The 19,224-nt window shown below is 38.5% G+C and overlaps 1 protein-coding gene across 1 annotated transcript in view; it reads right to left on the minus strand.

Moving 5' to 3' along the window:
• The window catches only part of LOC123238174 (nebulin related anchoring protein), an 88,875-nt gene that overhangs the window by 19,953 nt on the left and 49,698 nt on the right, over nucleotides 1-19,224 (minus strand). Inside the window, exons 23-32 of the mRNA XM_044665594.1 lie at nucleotides 17,304-17,402; nucleotides 15,274-15,378; nucleotides 13,620-13,727; nucleotides 12,334-12,447; nucleotides 9,239-9,436; nucleotides 6,021-6,125; nucleotides 4,594-4,692; nucleotides 2,330-2,434; nucleotides 1,478-1,585; nucleotides 304-612 (exon numbers count right to left, since the gene is read on the minus strand). Coding sequence (XP_044521529.1) covers nucleotides 304-612; nucleotides 1,478-1,585; nucleotides 2,330-2,434; nucleotides 4,594-4,692; nucleotides 6,021-6,125; nucleotides 9,239-9,436; nucleotides 12,334-12,447; nucleotides 13,620-13,727; nucleotides 15,274-15,378; nucleotides 17,304-17,402 — 1,350 coding nt within the window. The remainder of the gene's footprint in view (nucleotides 1-303; nucleotides 613-1,477; nucleotides 1,586-2,329; nucleotides 2,435-4,593; nucleotides 4,693-6,020; nucleotides 6,126-9,238; nucleotides 9,437-12,333; nucleotides 12,448-13,619; nucleotides 13,728-15,273; nucleotides 15,379-17,303; nucleotides 17,403-19,224) is intronic.

Consider the following 19,224-nt stretch of genomic DNA (forward strand, 5'->3'; position numbering starts at 1 on the left):
AAAGGAAAAGAAGGAGAGGAGAGTATAGGGAAGGGGATGGGAGAGGGAAAGTAGGGGATGGGAGGGAAGGGAAGGGAAGGGAAAGGAAGGGATGGAAAGGCAAGGGAAGGAAAGGCAAGACAAGGGAAGGCAAGGCAAGGCAATAGAAGGCAAGAAAAGGGAAAGGAAGGGCAAGGGACAGCAAGGGAAGGGAAGAGAAGGGAAAAGAAGGGAAGGCAAGGCAAGAGAAGGCAAGGAAAGGGAAAGGAAGGCAAGGGAAGGCAAGGGAAGGGAAGAGAAGGATAGGAGAGGGGGAAAACTTACTTCACTCTGTAGTGCATGGGCTTTCTTGGCCCAATGCAGCTTCAAGTCCTCAGGCAGTGCTGTAAAGTCATGGTACCTGGTCCTATAATCATGCTCACTTGCCAGGGCCTGGGCCTTTCGGGCATGAACCAGATTCACCATGTCCATGGGGAGGTGGTACTGAGTTCCGCCTGGTGCCTCCTTCTTGTATTGCTGTTCACTCTGTAGCTTTCCCACCCGCAGACAGTGCTGAAGTCTGTGGTCATCCAGAATACTTCTGGCCCCAATCAATTTCCCTCTCTCCTTCACAAAGTCATGTCTGTACTGACACTTAAGTGAAAGGAAAACCAGTCAGCCATTTGCATTTTACCTGCTTAAATTCCATTTGCCTGTGTTTACTTTAAATCCTACAAAAATCACTTTTTTTTTTCGTACAAGGGAATGATTATTATTGGGGTGAAAACCCTTGAACTGAAACAAAATCCAGGCTGGCTTGATAAAGCACCTTCCTCCCTGGGGTTAGAAGAACCAAAGCAGTTCTATTCTGCTTGCCTGATCAGAGCTGGATATTGAAAGCAAGAGAAAGGGGCCCTACTTGACTACTTTGCCTATGACCAAAAGGAATTTATCAAAAACTGCAAATGAGAAAGTTCTGTTTTATCCTGATGCACTTGGCAAAGCGCTAAACCCCAAAGACAAGATCTATGCATTTGAAGTCCCCGTTTTCAATGATTTGTTTACGAGAAAGGGAAAGTCACCTTCATGTCCCAAAGCTATGGACTTTATCATCAGAGTGGGCTGAATTGCAGTGGGCAAAGTAGAATTCAAGTCCCTTAAATGAGGAGGACGGGGATGGAAAGAGATGAAAGTTTGGTGACTAGTATTATGGTGATTTCTCTCCCCGATTCAGGGTTTGAGTTACAGACGAAGAACATTTATTTCTCTAGCACTGTGATTACAAATAAATCAGCCTGGTTCCCCATGGAAGGTCTTTGACTGTGTTTGGCTTCTGATTAGCAGAGTCTTTTTTCCCTCCTACAAAGACTCTCATTCATAAGTAATATATTCTGCAAGTGACATTCTTGTCTCACATGGTTATAGATTTGCTTTAATTCAGTAAAATTTGCCGTAGACATTGTTTTACATGAAGTTAACAGAAATTAGGCGAGATGGAAGGTCATATCATTCAACTCACATCACTGGCGATATCTCGGGAGGCCCTCGCAGTCTGGAAGGGGATCGCTTCCATTGTCAGCTTGTAGCCTTGAGCGCACAGATTATGCCAAGACTCCTTGTATTTTGCCTAAAGTGGGAACACATGTAGATTTTCCTCTTTTTATTTTTTTTTAAATACATGAATCAATGAACAAAGAAACCACCCCCCTCTCATTTGTAGTTCGGTGTGCATGAATCAATTTTTGACATGCCAAAGCTTTCTATTTTGTGTAGAACATCTCATTAGCGTGCATGCTACCACTCCCTCCATATCTCTACTCAGCACATTTGTACAAAGATATGTTTAATGTGGACATCTCAAGGTACTCATTCCAGTGAAGTTCTGGGCTTATCATGCACAATCGAATCAACATCATTCTGAAGATGCAGGAAAATAATATCTTTGGATCATAACTAAACTCTGTTGAAAGATAAATTTCAATATCGCCTATATACAAATATAAATACATATCTGTTTATTTACTTATTGCAGTTTTACTGAATTTTCTTTCTCGTTACATCCAAGTCATTTCTGTATTTGATTGAATCTCTGGATTGAAAGGCACTGATCAGAGAGATCTGACCTATACTTGAAAAGAAGCCCTACTATGACAAAGCTAGCCAGTGGCCACCCAGCTTTTGCTTAAAGATCTCTAGTGTTATAATCCATCCCCAGCCCAGTGAGTCTTACCCAAGACATATAGCAGGTATATGCTATCTATATTCCACACCCATTGCCCCCCACCACACCAAAGAAAGGTGAGAGGTGCATTTCAACATTTCTCATGCAGCCAAATCTGGCCATTACAACACCTCAAAGACAAATACTTACTTCACTAAGGTTGGCTGCATTTATTTTTGCCCTGATGAACTCAGGAAGACCCAAGGTTGTTGTGTATTGGTGACTTGTGTCCTTCCCTGCTGCTTTATAGAGACGCTGGAGAAAAAAAAAAAACAATCATAAAAACAATCATTGAGACCTTTATGGGCACTAAAGTACATCTCTCCTGGTAATATAAAGAATGCAATGTACTTTCTGAAAGGCTAGTCAAATCCTAAAAGGATATAAAAAAGGAAGAGAGATTTGAATGGACCATGGAGCAAATGAAATGTTAATTGTTATTAATTTGCCAAAATGTATACATTTTCCATTTATTGAAATGTAAACAGTTTGGACTTTATGGCTTTCTGGCATCAGTTCATCACTAGATTTCCTACATTGTGAGTATTTGTTATAAAGGTTTTGGTTTTCAGGAAGGAAAGAGGTAGGAGGAAGAGGAAATAATCCAAATATATTGTAAAAATATTAATCATAAAAATAAAATTCTATTTAAAAAGATATGTTTCTTCATTTTCGTGGGAATCACAGAGTGAAAGCTGAAAATGACTTTTAAAGGTTATCTACTCTAGTCTTCCTTTCTCCATTTTACAGATGAGAAAACTAAGACCCAAAGATGAAATGATTTCTTCAAGGTCATATAAGTATTAACTACTAAATATTGGATTTGGCATCAGATCTTTTCTCTCCAATTTCAATCCATTATCTGTTATTACCATTATAATAAATTATTTATTTAAACAGGAGAAAGAAAAGGGAAGGCTATATATTGGATAGTACACTTTAAATCTTTAGAATAAGACATTTCACTGTGTTTCACTAAAGGACAAGCTTAGTCCTAAACAATCCAATTACTTAGATATGTAATTAGGCACAAAGGAGTACTGCAAGAAGCAACAATGGGATTGGTGTGATGAAAGGAAGAAAAAGAAAAAAAGAAAGAAGTTAGGTGGCATTTTCCTTTTATGTATAAAAGATGTCATAGTCAAGTTGCCAAATATTACTATAGGATTTAGAGTAGAAAGGTATCTTAAAGATCATCTTGTCTAAACCTCTCATTTTGCAGATGAGGAAACTGAGCCCCAAGGAGGGGATATGAATTGTCCAAGGTCATATAGCTAACAAGGAGCAGAGTTAGAATTCAAATTCAGGTCTTCTAATTGCAAATGTTCTACCCACCATGCCATATTGTCTCTCATAATCATGATCATTACTGCTGTTTATTGCTTTGCTATTTACAAAGCATTTTAGAAATAAGTAAGCTAGTTTTAACAAACAAAAAAAAAAGTTAGCGTTTATATAGCACTCAAAGGTTTGCAAAATGCCTTACATATGTTATCTCATTTGATCTGCATCACTATTCTGGGAGAAGTGATGGTATAATCCTCATTTTGTGAAGGAGAAAATGGGTTCAGAGGAGTAACAGTCAATGTCACACGACTAAATCTAAATCTTTTTGCCTCTAAATCCAGTGCTCTTTCTACTGGACCACAGTTGTCTTGTATAATAATTATTATAATTATTTGTAAACTTATAGTTTTATACATCTCAGAAGTCATACAAAAGCATCATCGATGCTGCATCTTCCTTCATCTTCCAATATTAATGATTCATGATAATGACGTTTGGAAATGGGCTAGTGGATTGAAGAAGCCACCTTACAAGGTGTCAAGATCTTAATAAATATTAGGCCATAGGCTCCTTTTAGTCTTATTCTTACCTTCCTTTTGTGAATATTATTTACTATCTGGCTGGGACAATATATAAGAATTTGTATTACATAAATATTAATAACATTGACATATATGTTATAAAATAATATGAATCACAATAAAATTCCAACTGATTCTAAAAATATCTAGGATTGTAGACCAGAATTCTAAATCTAGAAATCATCCAAAATCCTTCAACTGTTGTTATCTTTAGGTAGAAGCCCAATCTTTATATCATAACTCAAAGAGGACAATTGAGAGGTACTCTACAGTAAAATGGGCAGAGAATTATACTAGAAGGCAAAAGATGAGATAATGTAATTAGATATAAGGTAATGGAGGAACCCAGAAGGAATGCTATAATATGTAAAGTATTTTATAAAATTTTAAGTGCTATCTATAAATGTCAGCTGGTCTTATTATTATTCTTAGGATGTGATTCTTTTCTCCCCAAACTTTTGTTGTTCCATTTTTTTTCCTTCCTTTTATCAGCACATGGCAATGTTAAAAGTCCACTCCTGATTTCAGTAGAGATTTTTTTTTTACCTCATTAGTAATCTGATTGCTGAATTTTGCATGAAGGAGTCCTGGTGAGTCTGTCACAGCTGTGTACCTGAAGGACTGGGGCTGCTGGCGATATTTACTCTGAGTTCCCACAAAAGAGAAAGAAAGAAAGAAAGGTTCCATGAGGTGCTAGGTCAAGAAGGAGGTCCAGTTTCTTGGTCTGACTGCTAATACTAATACTAGCCATAAAACTATGCTTGACAAAGGCCATGAGCCTCTCAGCGACTGTGTTTGGTTCTCTCTTGGACTTGTGAATAATCTAGTGGGTTTAGAACTCATTAGTAAGAGAAAACAAATTGAAGAAAAAGTTTAGGGTTGGACCAGATGCTGCTGAACATGAAAGGCAAGTTTACATTGTTCCTTCTCTGCAGATGTCAAAGGGAAACACAAATTAAAGGTTTAAATGCTAAATTTGTTGAGGAGCATAACTCACAGAAGTGTTTTAATATTTTAAGTTTATTTTACTGACTACATATATATAGATAGATATATATAAATTCTTGAACCATTCCAATAGACATTGGAAAAACTAATAGGATATGTAACATCCTATTCTCTTTGAACACCTTGTGAACTTTTCAATTAATTCAAGGATCTGTGAGTTCATTGATGAGGACTCTCTCCATTGACACAGATCCCAAGCTCTCTATCTCTCAGTAGATCATCTATATTTGCTTAAAAAATATCATCTCCTAATGGCCACCCCTATGAGGATAGACCTCTCCCTCCTATCCAGGATTAAGTATCTAGTCTCCCAAGTTTAGTAGGTAGGATCTGGCAGGGGCTCTGCAGGCATGACCTTCTAGGATCCAATATCCCTTGCACACCATGACGAGGCATGAGAAGAGGGCTTCAATGGAGTAGTTATTATATTATCATAATATTTAACTGGATCTAAACTCATCTAATTCCAACTGAATCCACTGAAAATGATAGAGATGATGATCTCTATCATATTCTGCCATATACAGTTAAAAGGAGTGAAAGCTCCCATGTCTACTCAGAGTATGGTCTATGACCCTCCCCCAAAAAACTAACTGTGATTCTTTTTAAGTCAAAGGGAAAGTCTTTTTATTCTCCCAACCCCAAGATCAGAATCCAGCATTTTTTTCTTCAAAGCACACAAGGAATCACCAGTTTTCAAAGCAACACCAGGAAACCACATCTTACAGGCTAGTAAAATAATTTTTGTCCTGGGTAAAAGAGGGCTTGTCTTAAGTGGAGCTAAGACTCAAATGGGCAAACCAATAAAAATGGGTGAAATCAAAGATTAATCATATGAGTCAAGACACATAAATAACATAGTCATGTACTTTCTTTCATTAAAGATATTTCCCATAATATGGCAAATATTACTGATATTATTGCCCAGATGCAATTTGCCCAATCCAAGGAAATTTGCTGGTTACCTCACTGATTAGCTCAGAAGCCTTCTTTCTTCCTTCAATCTCCAAAGTTCCAGGAATAACACAGCCAACACCTCTCATAAAGTTGAGGTCAGATCTATACAAATTCTGTAGGAAACAAGATGAGAAGAAGAGAGCAGAAGAGTTAGTCAGACATAAATTTAAACCCTTTTTTATTAAATTTCAAAATCAAAGTAAAGCAGGGGAGGCCAAGGGATCCATCAAAGAGCATCTTAAAGACAAATCAACACTTCAAACTCAGGCTACCTCACAACTCACTCAAACACTTCCTTCTACCAGGTTAGGTCATCTTAGTCTTTTCAGATCAATGTTCAGTTTACAACTAAACCTCGTCAATAGCCATCCAATTTAAAAGTAGCAACCACTTAGTGCAACATATCCCAAATCATCCAGATTTAGAATTTCTTCTGCTTTTGTGCTCCCATGACCATCATTTCAGTTTGTCACTATATAGTCATGAGTCATAAATATATTGCCAGAGCATCATTACTAAACATCTGAAGCTGAATGTTTACAGTTCTCTAATGACATATTTGTATGCCTTTTGGAAAACATGTAGAAAAAGGGGGTGGGGAAGATAGATAGATAGATAGATAGATAGATAGATAGATAGATAGATAGATAGATAGATATACAGACTGATAGGAAGACAGACAGACAGACAGACAGACAGACAGACAGACAGACAGACAGATAGATAGATAGATAGATAGATAGATAGATAGATAGATAGATAGATAGATAGATATACAGACTGATAGGAAGACAGACAGACAGACAGACAGACAGACAGACAGACAGACAGATAGATAGATAGATAGATAGATAGATAGATAGATAGATAGATAGACAGACAGACTGATAGGAAGACAGATAGATAGATAGATAGATAGATAGATAGATAGATAGATAGATAGATAGATAGATAGATAGATAGATAGACAGGCATACAGACTGATAGGAAGATAGACAGACAGATACATAGGTAGATAGATGATAGATAGATAGATAGATAGATAGATAGATAGATAGATAGATAGAATGATGGATAGATGGAAGAGAGAGACAATTGTTTGGATGAGGTAGGAGTTTTGAGAAATGATCATAAGTGCTTTCTGTCAGGAAGTCAGGCAAATTAAAATGAATAAACATATGCATATTGGGGGGATGAATGCTAGGTTTAGATTGTACTTGTAAACAGTTTGGGGCAAATGTTTACACTATTCAAAGCATACTAAAAATCACCCACCAAATCTGTGGAATTATAACAGCAGTTCTCAAAGTGAGATCCAAGGACTTTTGGAGGACCTCAAGACTCTTTGGAGGTCTGCAAGGTCAGAACAATACTAAGATTTTTTTCATTTCTAATACCATATATAGATAGACATAGTCCACATGAACTAAAGCTCTTTGTAGTGTCCTCAATCATTTTTAAGAGGGTAAAGAGGTAGTAAGATTAAAAAGTTTGATAATTGCTGAGATACAACAAGTAAAGCAATGGGTACCATCAGTTAACTGTAGATTCAGAGCTTTGCTAACAAAGAGTTCAGAATATTCTGGCCAAGGCATGTGAGTGTGAGTGTGTGTGTGTGTGTGTGTGTGTGTGTGTGTGTTGTCTTGTCATTTGTGTTAGTGATTTGGAAGTCCCTACATTTACTCGATAATTGAGCTATTCTCCACTTCTGTGGCAGAGGCACCAGCCAGGAGAGCTGATTTCCAAGTCTAGTCATGATGAAAAGAAGAGAAACTAGCAGGGATTTTGTGCTTGTGTGACAGATCTGTCTCCAATAAGTGAGCATGGCAACTCCCTTGTCAGGTGTTCCTACCCCCATCTGTGAACTTCCTGACAGTTTGTGTCACTCAGCAAACTCTGTAAATAGGTGTGAAAACACAGATGACAACCCCTCCCCCATACATCTAACAAGGCTCAGTTTTGGGACATGGTCCCAAACAGGCCTAGTTGTTTTTCTCCCCTACTCTTCTCAGGTAAATCTTCTTGCCTTAAGAATATGTCAACTGAGGGAAATGATATTTATAAAAAAAAAGACATAGAAAACATGGTCTGGAGGCAAAAATCCAAGAATTCTCTGCCCTACTGCATTCTCATATTAGGGGGAATAGGAATGAGCAGGTTAGAAATGACATCTATGGAACTTTGGACATTTCCAAGATTTTATAAAGGATTTTGAAGTGTCTCCATCGAGTCTTGGTTGGTCTGATTTCCTCCCTTCTTTCCCCTCCCCAACCAGTCTTTCTTGTGTCCCCTTCCCAGAGAGAAAATGGCAGTAGGGCAGCAAGGAAGGAAGTGGGAAGTAGGGATGATGTGTATAGAGGATCACTTTCAAGATGACCCCTAATGTAGGGCTCAGGGTATTAAGAGGAAGCAATTTCCCCTCCTTGGACCCAGCTTATCATAGGATCTGGATTTTTTCCACCTGGTAACAAAGTTATGTGATGGAAGGATCATATTGAACATGAATAGGGTGTTAGAGGAGAGAGATTGTCTTCTCTGAGAGTTCCTTTCTATTGCTAATTGAAAAGAAAATCTAGACATATGAAGTCAAGAGAGAGACAGGGAGAGAAACAGAGAGACAGAGACAGGCAGAGATAGAGACAGAGTCAGAAAGACAGAGACAGACTCAGACAGAGACAGATAGAGGCAGAGACACACAAAGAAAGAGAGATGGATAGGGAGGGAGGGAGAGAGAGAGAGAAAGAGGGAAAGACAGAGACAGAGATGGACATAGAGAGACAGAGGGAGAGAGTGAGGAGAAGGAGAGAGGGGGAAGGGAAGAAGGGAGAGAGGAAGAAAGGGAGAGAGAGAGAGAAGGAAAGGGAGAGAAATCTATATATTTCATATATGCAGTCTTTTACATGTTCCCCACCATCTTAAGGGCAGAGCCTGTTTCGACTTTCTTTGTACCTCTAGTGTACAGCACTGTGCCTGGCATGTAATGCTTATTAAACTGTTGACTGAATGATTGATATATAGCTCTAAAAGGAAATCACACTTAACCAGCCACTTTCTGGGCTATGCAGCAAACCTTATATAGAGACCTAAAAGAAAAGACTGATAAATATAGTCTTCATAGTTTATACTTCCAGAGCCACTAAATGACCTTCAAGGCTTAACATTGACCCAAGGGGATGTTTATGATCAAACCTAGAAGAAAGATGGCCCTAGGTCTTTCCCCCTTTACCTCACTCTGCAGTTGGTAAGCTTTCTTGGCACAGCGTAACCTCAGGTCTTCTGCCAAGGATGTGTACTGGTGGAGTAGCTGTTTGTAGTCCTGGTCACTGGCCAAGCTCTGGGCCTTCTTGGCATGCACCAAGGTTACCATGTCCAACGGCAGATGGAACTGAGTCTTTGAGTGTTCAAAGCCTTTCTTGTAGTTCACCTAGAGAGGCAGGAACAGCAACAGTAAGAGTTTCGATAGCATTATTACTATATTTATTGTCTCCATTGTGAAGTCCAAATGTTATATAATTACCCATTCATTAAGGCACAGGAGGAATTCTTGGCAAGGCTCTTTCCTTACTGTAACCAATATTTGGAGAGGATGAATGGTCTCCAGAAAGAGCAAATCATTTTCCCTAGCCCACTGGGGCTGATGACCCAGTTTTTAAATCCATGTTAGTGCTATGCTTACCCCAAATGATAGAGAATATAGAGGAAATACCAAGAAATTTCTCAAACAATCCTAACAATTCTGTATAATTCCTAGAGGCAAAAGGACACACCTGCTAAGTTTCTGCTGTCTTTCCCCCACATTTCTCATCACTTCCTTTATGGATTTAGTTTTCTAGCCATCTGTGATAAATTTTTTTTCTTGGAAACCATTTTTATGTAATTGATTTATGGGTTCTGTGGGAGATCTGATTTCATAAGAGGCAAAAATCACAATAGAGATCCAAAGATTATTCTTTAACTTCAAAACTGTGAAACTGGGCCCAGGGGGAGATAGATACACAGCATGACATACAGGAATATAGTTCTGGAAAAGTCAGAAGACCCAAATTCAAGTCCTTGAACCATAGAAAATTTATCTTCTCTGAGTCTCAGTCTCTCCATTACTAAAAGGGGAAAAATAAGACTCCTATGTGCCTCAATATGTCTTGGTGAAGAAAGTTGCTTTGCAAACCTTAAAAAAGATTTTATTGTTATTGTGATAATCTCCAAAGCCTTCCACTAACCTTTAACCCTGTGCACTTGAAGGGACTGGGGTAAAGTAGGAGGGAGAGGTAAGTAACAGATACCCTTTGGCTGAACCATCCCTAAGACCAAGAGCAAATACTACTGCCAATGTCTCCCCCAACAACAATATTTTAAATCAGGTCAATCACATAACCCCATTTGCCCCAGTTTCCTTGTCTTTAAAATGAGCTGGAGAAGGAAATGGCAAACTGCTCCAGTATTTTTGCCAAGGAAACCCCAAAATTCATCACAAAAAAAATCAAACATGACTGGAACAAATGAATAACAATGAAATCACTGAACCGGAAGTGATCTCAGAAGTTGTCATGTCTAACCTATATCTTAACAAGAAATGCCCTCTACAATATTCTCTCCAAAAAAGTGTTTAAAACCTCTGTTCAAAGGCTTCTAAAGTCAGGGAATTAAATAACTCCCAAGGCACTCTATGCCTTTATTAGATGGCCCTAAATATTAGGAAGTTTATTTTTTCTCTGTAAATTGTTATGTAAAAAAATACACTCATTTGTAAATCGACTCCCTGCAATTTCCATCTATGATCCCAGTCCTGCCTCAAATATCATATTTCCAGAAGAGTTTTCTGCAGTTTTCTGCCAGCCAACCTGCCTCTCCACATTCTCACCAATCCTCATCTGTCATTCTGAAACCAGATTAAGATAATTTGAAAGAGCTAACTCCAGCTAACTTGAAAGAGAAAAGAGGTCACTAAGAAGCAACATGCAGTCTAAGGAGGGAGTATTCCACAGGCAAAAGGAAAGTCATTTCCCCAGACAGACAGCCCCAATCCTCCCATTGCCTTCTGTGTCCACTGTACTGATATAAACTTTGATTCATGACAGCATCAGATGTCTAGGCTCTCTGGGTCTCACCTCACCATCTCTCCTAGCTTCCCTGTTGCCCCAACTACCTGACACCCTCCCAAAGCCCAGGGTTTGAGGCAGCTGTCTTAACCTGCCATACCAAACATATTATGCTGACCAGCATCACAGAGCTAGAGGCAGAAGAGACCTTGGCATCCTCTAGTCCATTTCCCTCATTTCACAGAAAAGGAAACCGAGGTCTAAGTGACTCACCCCACATCACACTTGCAATAAATAGCAGTGCCAGGATTTGAAGGTGGCTTCTGGTTCCAAATCCAGTGCTCTTTCTACTAATAATAACACTGCAAATGCATCATAACAAAATCCTGTCCTGGACTCACCAAACTCTCTGTAAAATCATGAGGCTGATCCCTCATTTGTAACATGTCATATTGTTTCTATGGAACTAACTGCCCCCCACAATATAGTTTTTCCTAACATTAGGTTTCCCTAGAATCAATTAACAGCATTAAGCAGAGTATGCCCAATATTGCCTCCTCTAGGGATAACCTCGCTGAACATGAAGGGAAAGATTTAAATAGCAGGCAAATGAAGCAAAAAGAAGTCAAGCCGTGCTTCACACATGGCTAGCCAAACTACATGTGTTCTAGAAGAAAAGTCCTACATGCATGCACACAGATCCATCTCATATGAGCTAATGATGTCCAATCACTCAATGAACTATGAGGCATTTAATGTAAAGCATAGTTATTGTCTTATCCAAATAATTGTATAGATTACACAATGTTGGAGTTCAAAGGAGCTTTCGAGATTATCCATCCCAACACCTTCATTTTATAGGTGAAGAAATAGAGGACCCTAAAAAGAAAGCTAATTAATAAAAGAGCCAGGAGTAGAACTCAGGTCTCCTGATTCTAACATCTTTTTCACAGCCCCATTCTGTGACTGCAGACTTTTTTTCTTAACATTTTTAAAAAACAAAACAAAGTTTCATGTGTGGGGAATTTTTTTTTGTTTTTTGGTGGGGGGGTTTTTTGTGTGTCTTTTTGCTTTGGGGTTTTTTGGTGAGGGTTTCGTTATTATTATTTTTTGGTCCAGATAACCTGAGACTCAGCCAAGTAGCTCAATTCCTAGTTCAGGTGTTTAATAATCTAAAAGATAAACACATAATTTGTTTCAACAGACCATGAGTTCCCTTGGATTCCCTGGGAATATTACTATGGGTGGGCTGACACATTCATTTACATTTTTTTCAACTTACATCACTTTGGACTGAGGTTGCGTGCACCGAATGTGAGAGGCTGATATCATCTTCCAAGCTTCGGGATCCAAGCATCTGCCCTTTCATTTTCTCAAACGCCTCTTTGTATTTGTACTGAGGGAAGAGGGAGAGAAAAAAATAATAATACATAGGTGACAAGGGACGCAGAATGGAAGAGGTGGATATTGGGCGAAAATGTTTTGTTCTTTTGACAGTCACAGAGTGAATGAGTTAAAAGAAAATGTGGTGCAGAAGTCAAGAGGTCTAGTCTTCTTTCATATGCAAGGCTTAGGAAGAGTAAAGGACTCTGTTCTGTTCAGGGGAATGGCAGTAGATCTTTAGGAAATCAAATTCCAGTCTGGTTCTACCTGCTGGGACCTGGGTTGTCCTGCCTGGAAGAAGAAGGTGCATTGAACTGTTTGCAATGTCTTCCTAGGGGCTTTTTCAAGACAAGGATGGACGGATGGATGGATGATAAATTCCATCTCGTTGGAGCCTGTGTTTATTTCTAAAGCAATCAACTGCTTTTGTTTTTATTTTTTAAAGTATTTGTTTTTTCTCCCCAATACATGGATATGTTTTGCTAATAAGAGAAGATATTTGATGCAAAAAAATACCACCAAATTTACTTAGGGAGTTTGACTCCTACCTCTGCCATTTAACCTGTGTAACCTTGAACAAGGCAATTATCACATAGAATACTATAAGGAAGGTGGCTGGTAAACTAAAGAGGCAGGTGAATTTTTACTTCTTTATTATATTAGGTTTAGAAAGTGGGAGCCTCTCTGAATATGTATGGGGAGCTGAGCCCCACGTATCCATATAACACTCGCAGATTAACCTGAAGCCCCAGAAATGGCAGCTGTAGGCAATGGCAGAACCAAATATGGCAGCAGTTGGGGGCAGCAATGGAGTGGTGAGTTTCTGGACCCAGTTCATGCGGGAGGCATCCAATGGGAAGCCTTCTCTGTCCTCTAAGATATTATTGCTCCTTCTCCCTCCTTTCCAAATTATCTTGTAAATACTTAATGCTTTAATTTAAGTTTAATGAAGGTTGGGGTTGTTTTCAGTTTTATCTAAGGCGCAGTGCCTAATAGACAGTAGGCGCTTAATAAATGTTTATTTTATGAGATTCAGTGGTATCTGGAAAGAAGAGATAGTCAACTTGTTATTTTAAAACATGCAAGAATATCCGTAGGTATAGAATATGAGGTAGGAATTTGGGAGAAAAGTACTAAAACATTTAAGTATTTAATTTCATTGAGGCAATCGCAGCAAAAACTCACATCACTTGTGATTTCACTTGATGCCTTTGCAGCCTGGAATGGAAGGGCATCTAACCTCAGTTTATAGCCACCATCTCTGAGCTTGCTCCAGGACTCTTTATATCGTGTCTGGGGGAGAAAAGACACAAATCAATTTCTTCATTTGGCCCAATATGGCTTCTTAACCACTAGATGACCAAAATTCATTCACTAATTCCTCATCTATACATCTAGTAAATATTATTACAAGGGTACTATTCTACTCAATAAATACTTGCATTGGGGATATTCTTCCTCTGACTTCCCATTACAACTTTCTCAGGCTTAAAATAATTAACTCTCTCTTCTTTCTTTAATTTCTTTTTCTTTTGTCAGGGAGAAGGTCAATCAATGTGAGAAATTCCCCTTAAAGATGTAATTTATAGTCTCCAAAGGTTGCGTGGGGGCACTAAAAAGATAAGTCCCTTGCCCATAGTTATAACTAGTATTTGTGCAAGGCCCTGACCCTACATGATTCTATGACTAGTCTTCTATTCAATTCACCATGTTGCTTATCAAGAAGGCAAATATTATTTATAGAAAAACGTCTGTATGATATAAATATAAATGAGCTAAATATTACCCACTATATGGTACTGTGCCATCTTTAACATATTATCATAAATTATTATCTATCTTCATGTTCACTTGTTTTCTCTCCCTCTCCAAATTGTAAAGACCTTGGAAGCAAAGACTATGTGTTAAATTTTATTCTGCTCTACCATGACCCAAAATCCTAGAACAGGGCCTTGTACAAACTAGTCACTCAAATATATGAGGACGCCCATGTTGGTATACAACAGCTCTGAAATCAGCTCCAAGGCTTTTGATGACTTATGAGTCCATTATTATCACAACAAACATTTATTAAGAGTTCTTTCAGTGCCAAGCACTATATTAAGTTCTGAGAATACAAAGAAACAAAAATCCAGTCCCTTCCCTCCAGGTACATTCTAATGGCCCACCAATATCTACATAACTCTCTGCTTAAACAGAAATAATCTCAGAGGGAAGGGACCTGGGTTGGGGGCAGGTGCTGGGAAAGGTCTCTTACAAAAGGTGGGCTATGAGGGGAATCTTTAAAGAAGACCGAGAAGACAGGAGGCAGCAGGGAAGAGGGAGGGAATTTTGAGAGTACAGCCAATGAATAGACATGGAGTCAAGAGATGGAGCATTATGGACAAGGAATCATGGAGTCATAGAGTGGGTCATAGAATATCAAGAGGTGAGTAAAATATAAAAAGACTGGAAAAGTAGTAAGAAGCCAGATTAAAGGTATTTAAAAGTCAAAACGGAAGATTTTATATTTGCTCCTGAATGTTACAGGTAGCCACGAGAGTTTAAAGAATAGAGGGTGCCATGATCAGAACTCCTCTTTAAGAAAATCACTTTGGCAGCTGAGTAGAGGATGGACTGGATTGGGGAGAGACTCAAGGCAGTACACCATATACCCATGCTTCCCCATTCTAATTCCTTAGAGTAAGTGTCCTTCATATAAAGAGTGATTTATCCTTCTTTCCAAGGAAAGTGTTCCCTTTCTCTGAGTCATTGTTTTTTTTTAAATATATGTAAAATACATATAAAAATACAAAATCTTTTGCTGGAGAATAGCATCCTTTTCCAAAGTCATCCTCACCTCACTGATGTTCATGGCATTCAGTTTGGCCAGGAGTACTTCAGGGAGGTCAGCAGTTTGAGTGTAATGATGCTTTATGTCTTCTCCATGCTCCCTATACAGCCTCTGCAAATAGGGAATAGTTTCTGATTAAGAATGGAATCCATCCCATAGAGCTACTCTAGCAATCAAGAGACAGGGGGAATGACGTGGATGTCTACCTGTGGCCAGATCTTAACATCCTACCCATCCTTCCTTAGATATTCTGGTCTCACGGGAACATTTCTCTTCCTTTCTCACTGTTCAGAATATGACAGATGGAGACCTCCCCTGCTAAGTTAACTCTCAACTGAAGAATGAAGCTGAAATCATAGAATTTAGAGGTGGAAAGGGCCTGAAAGGTCATGGAGTCCAACCCCCTCATTTTACAGATGAGGGAAAAGCAGCTCAGAAAGGCCAAGGGATGTGCCCAAAGTCACACAGGTAGTAAGAGAGCTGAGTTTCAAGTCCAGGTCCTCTGATTCTGATTAAGGGCTCTTTCAACTGTACAACCATAGCATGAGGACAGAAAAGGAATTTATAATAATTGTGTTCCTCTACGAGCTACTAGCAGGTAGAGATCTTAAAAAGCCACCACATACGATGATGGTGCCTTCTTGAATAATTTTTTATTTCCTTAAGTTTTCACTGTGTTTGATTCCATCTACAATCAATCCCTCACCTATATCTGCTCTAACGTAGGCTATACTCATGCTGCACTGGGACCTGGTCTTGTTATTAATGTAACAATAAATGCTGGCACCCTGGTATGGGGTCTCTGGGTCTTTCCCATTTAAACTATAAAATATTCTGGGCTGGACTGTCCCAGCCCCCAAATCTTATTTAATGAGCCCAGGTTTCTAAATATCACAGCAGTGCCCCCTAGAGTTGGTTAACTAAAGGATCTGGCAGTTTTCTCAATATAGAAGAGATTCTGTTTCACCATCCACCTTTCCCAGTTTTCAGTGTTTATTTTTTTGAGTCTAAAATAAAGACAGACACAATTCATTGCCTTTACAATTTGAAAGCATTAAGACAAACCTCAGATTATTCTAGAATGTCAAACCAACAAAGTACAGTAACGACAAAAAACATCTGTTCAATTCGGAGTTGTAATGGGGAATTTGGCTCTCGCCTAAAGTTTCCAAAAATGTTCTACTTAGTGAGAAATTGAGATGGTTTGAAAATATTTTAGGCATGTCTACACAGGACATAGTGAAGAGAGCATAAGCAAGGCAAAGGGAAAAAATATCTCAATGTAAGCAGCCAAATTAGGATAATGTGGATTTTTATAGTTCTAATTATATCATCATCAGACTATCATGAGTCTTAAAAATAATCTGATCCAATGCCATCACTTTGCAGATGAGCCTAATTAAAGTCCAAAGAACTTCCATTAGTGGGGTAAAATGAGTAAATACCTGCATCTTTATTTAACTCTGTGCTGTGTAGATAGACACAAAGGCAAATTCTGATTGGATTTGTTTCACTTCTTATCAGAACTCAGAAGCGGATAGAGAAATGGTTTGAAAAATTTCAATTTGAGTTTGAAAACACTCAAAACATTTTCCAGTGCCAAAGGTACCTGACCTTTTGGGGCTCGGTGTAGCACCAAGCCATTTGGGAGAAAACCAAAAGACAAAACAATAACAAACACAAACAAAAATAAAAATAAAAATTCTGGCTATAAAAATGGTGCCTTAAAAAAATAAAGATTGGTACGGAGTCGGGGTAGAAAATAGGGAAGCATCACAATAGAAGATAGTACAGAGAAAACAAATTTGGATGGGTCTTTACAAGGTGAGGACAGACCCCCTGCTTCTCATAATAAAGAAAACAACCCCCTGTACCAATGAAAAGCCACCCCATTCTAGGTACACCTCGCTTGGACACAGAAGTTTGCTCCTCCTTGGGATGACAGGGAGAACAAGTCTGAGAATGCTTTGGTTTCCCTCAGGTTGCTGAAAGAGGATCCCACCCCATAATCATAATGTATATACATTATAACTTACATCCACTGCTTGGGTATAACTAATTCTAGCCTGGACCATCTCAGGAGTGTCTTTAATACTGGTAAACTTCAAAGCCCACGGATGCTGACGGTACTTCTTCTGTTGAGCAGAAAAAGATCAAAGCTGTGAATTTTGTGTGGTTCTTTCATGCCATTTGAAAGAGAAAAATCATAGGTTGCTTGAGATTAGAGTGAATTTGTGAACATAATTATAATTCCACTTCCTCCATCTTTATGTCCTGGGTGCCTTCGGGTTAATATTTGTTTCAATTTCAGCATAACCTTGTGTCAATTAACATTAAAGTAGTTCTACCTGATACAAAGAGAACACCTCAAAATTAGGTTATCCCAGTAAAACACTTTAAGAGCCACACTTAGAAATGGGCTTTTAAAGGCTTCAAATAGTGTGTAGTATGTTGTTTACATATTTTTAGTTCCTCTAAGCAAAAAATAAATAAATAAATAAATTCTGGAACGGTTACATTTAACATCTGAAGTTTTCTGTTCTCTTCCCACACAGGAGCATGACAGTCAAAAAAAAAAGCCCATTAACATGCCAGGTAACACAGGCTGTGCAGTTATTCCTAGATCCCATTTAGGCCATTCCCAGAGTGGGATTTCAGGAATGTTTATGATAACAATGACAAAAATAATGCTGTTAGTCAAAAAAGGGGTCATGGCAGAAAGTAAAAGACTTTCAAACATCCATTCACTCATCCAAGTACTCGTAAAGACTTGTTCCATATAGAGCCTTGCGCTGAGAGGGTTTATAAATAAAAATGAGACAAAAATATAAATGATGACAATTCAGAGTTAGATTGCAAAATGCAAAGCAGCGTTTAGCTAATTTTAAATGTGTTCCTGGAAAAGTGAGTAAAAATGAATTTTTTAATAAAAAATAAAAATAAGCAAACCATATTTGCAATTAAAATAGACTAATTGTTATTTTAAGGAACTTTGAAGTGATGCCTTTTATAGCCACCCTATTCACCCTTTCTAAAAGCAAAGCTCATCCCAATGAACTTCCCCCATCTGGCCAATTTATTTAAAGGGCAAGCAAGGTAATGTCATCATTTCTCTCACTGTCTATTTCCAGCTCCCCACTTGTCTCTGGGCCAGAAAGATTAGAGTGTGCTTTTTCTTCTGCCCAAAGAAAATTCTTGAGTCAACATGCCTGCGTGTACTGAGGCTGCCTGGGTGTAGTGTGACTCTCACCAGTATTCAGCTTTCATCCTGAAATAGTAGAGATCTGCCCAGATGGCACAGATGTAGCTTCGCTAGGGAATCAAAATGAGACAGCAAAAGGGGGCTAAGATTTGGAGTCAGAGGACCAGGATTCAAATCCCACCTTTGTCACTGTCTATGTGATCGTGGGAAAGCGACTCAACTTGGCTGAACCTTATTTCCTCATCTGTAAAATGAGAGTTGGATCAGATGACCTCTGAGGTACTTTCTAGCTCTAAAGATACTTGTGGCCAGAGGTCTGAAGGTAGAGTTCCTGTGAAATACTGCAAATTTTAATTACCTTTTTAAAAAAATCCTTACTGTAGGTTTCAGTATAAATTCTAAGACAGAAAAGCAACAAGAATTCCAGGTTAAATAGCTTGCCCAGAGTCACACAGCTAGGAAGTATCTAAGTTCAAATTTGAACCCAGTTCCTCCTGACTCCAAGCCTGGTGCTCTATTCTCTATGCTACCTAGCTGCCCCTAATCACCTTCTTTAAAAATCACTTAATACAGCTAAAGGTGGAATTTTGTAGACCATCAAAGAAGGTAAGCACATTTATTTGTGCAGGATCTAAAATTAGAGAAAGAATTAAAGCTACTATGGGATAATTCTGTCCAAAAAGAAGCATATACATATGAGGAAGGGGGCAGCACAAATAGGCAGGCAATTGAAGAAAATTAATTTTTAAACAATA

This window comes from Gracilinanus agilis, chromosome 2 (assembly GCF_016433145.1).
Source record: "Gracilinanus agilis isolate LMUSP501 chromosome 2, AgileGrace, whole genome shotgun sequence".
Taxonomy (NCBI): domain Eukaryota; kingdom Metazoa; phylum Chordata; class Mammalia; order Didelphimorphia; family Didelphidae; genus Gracilinanus; species Gracilinanus agilis.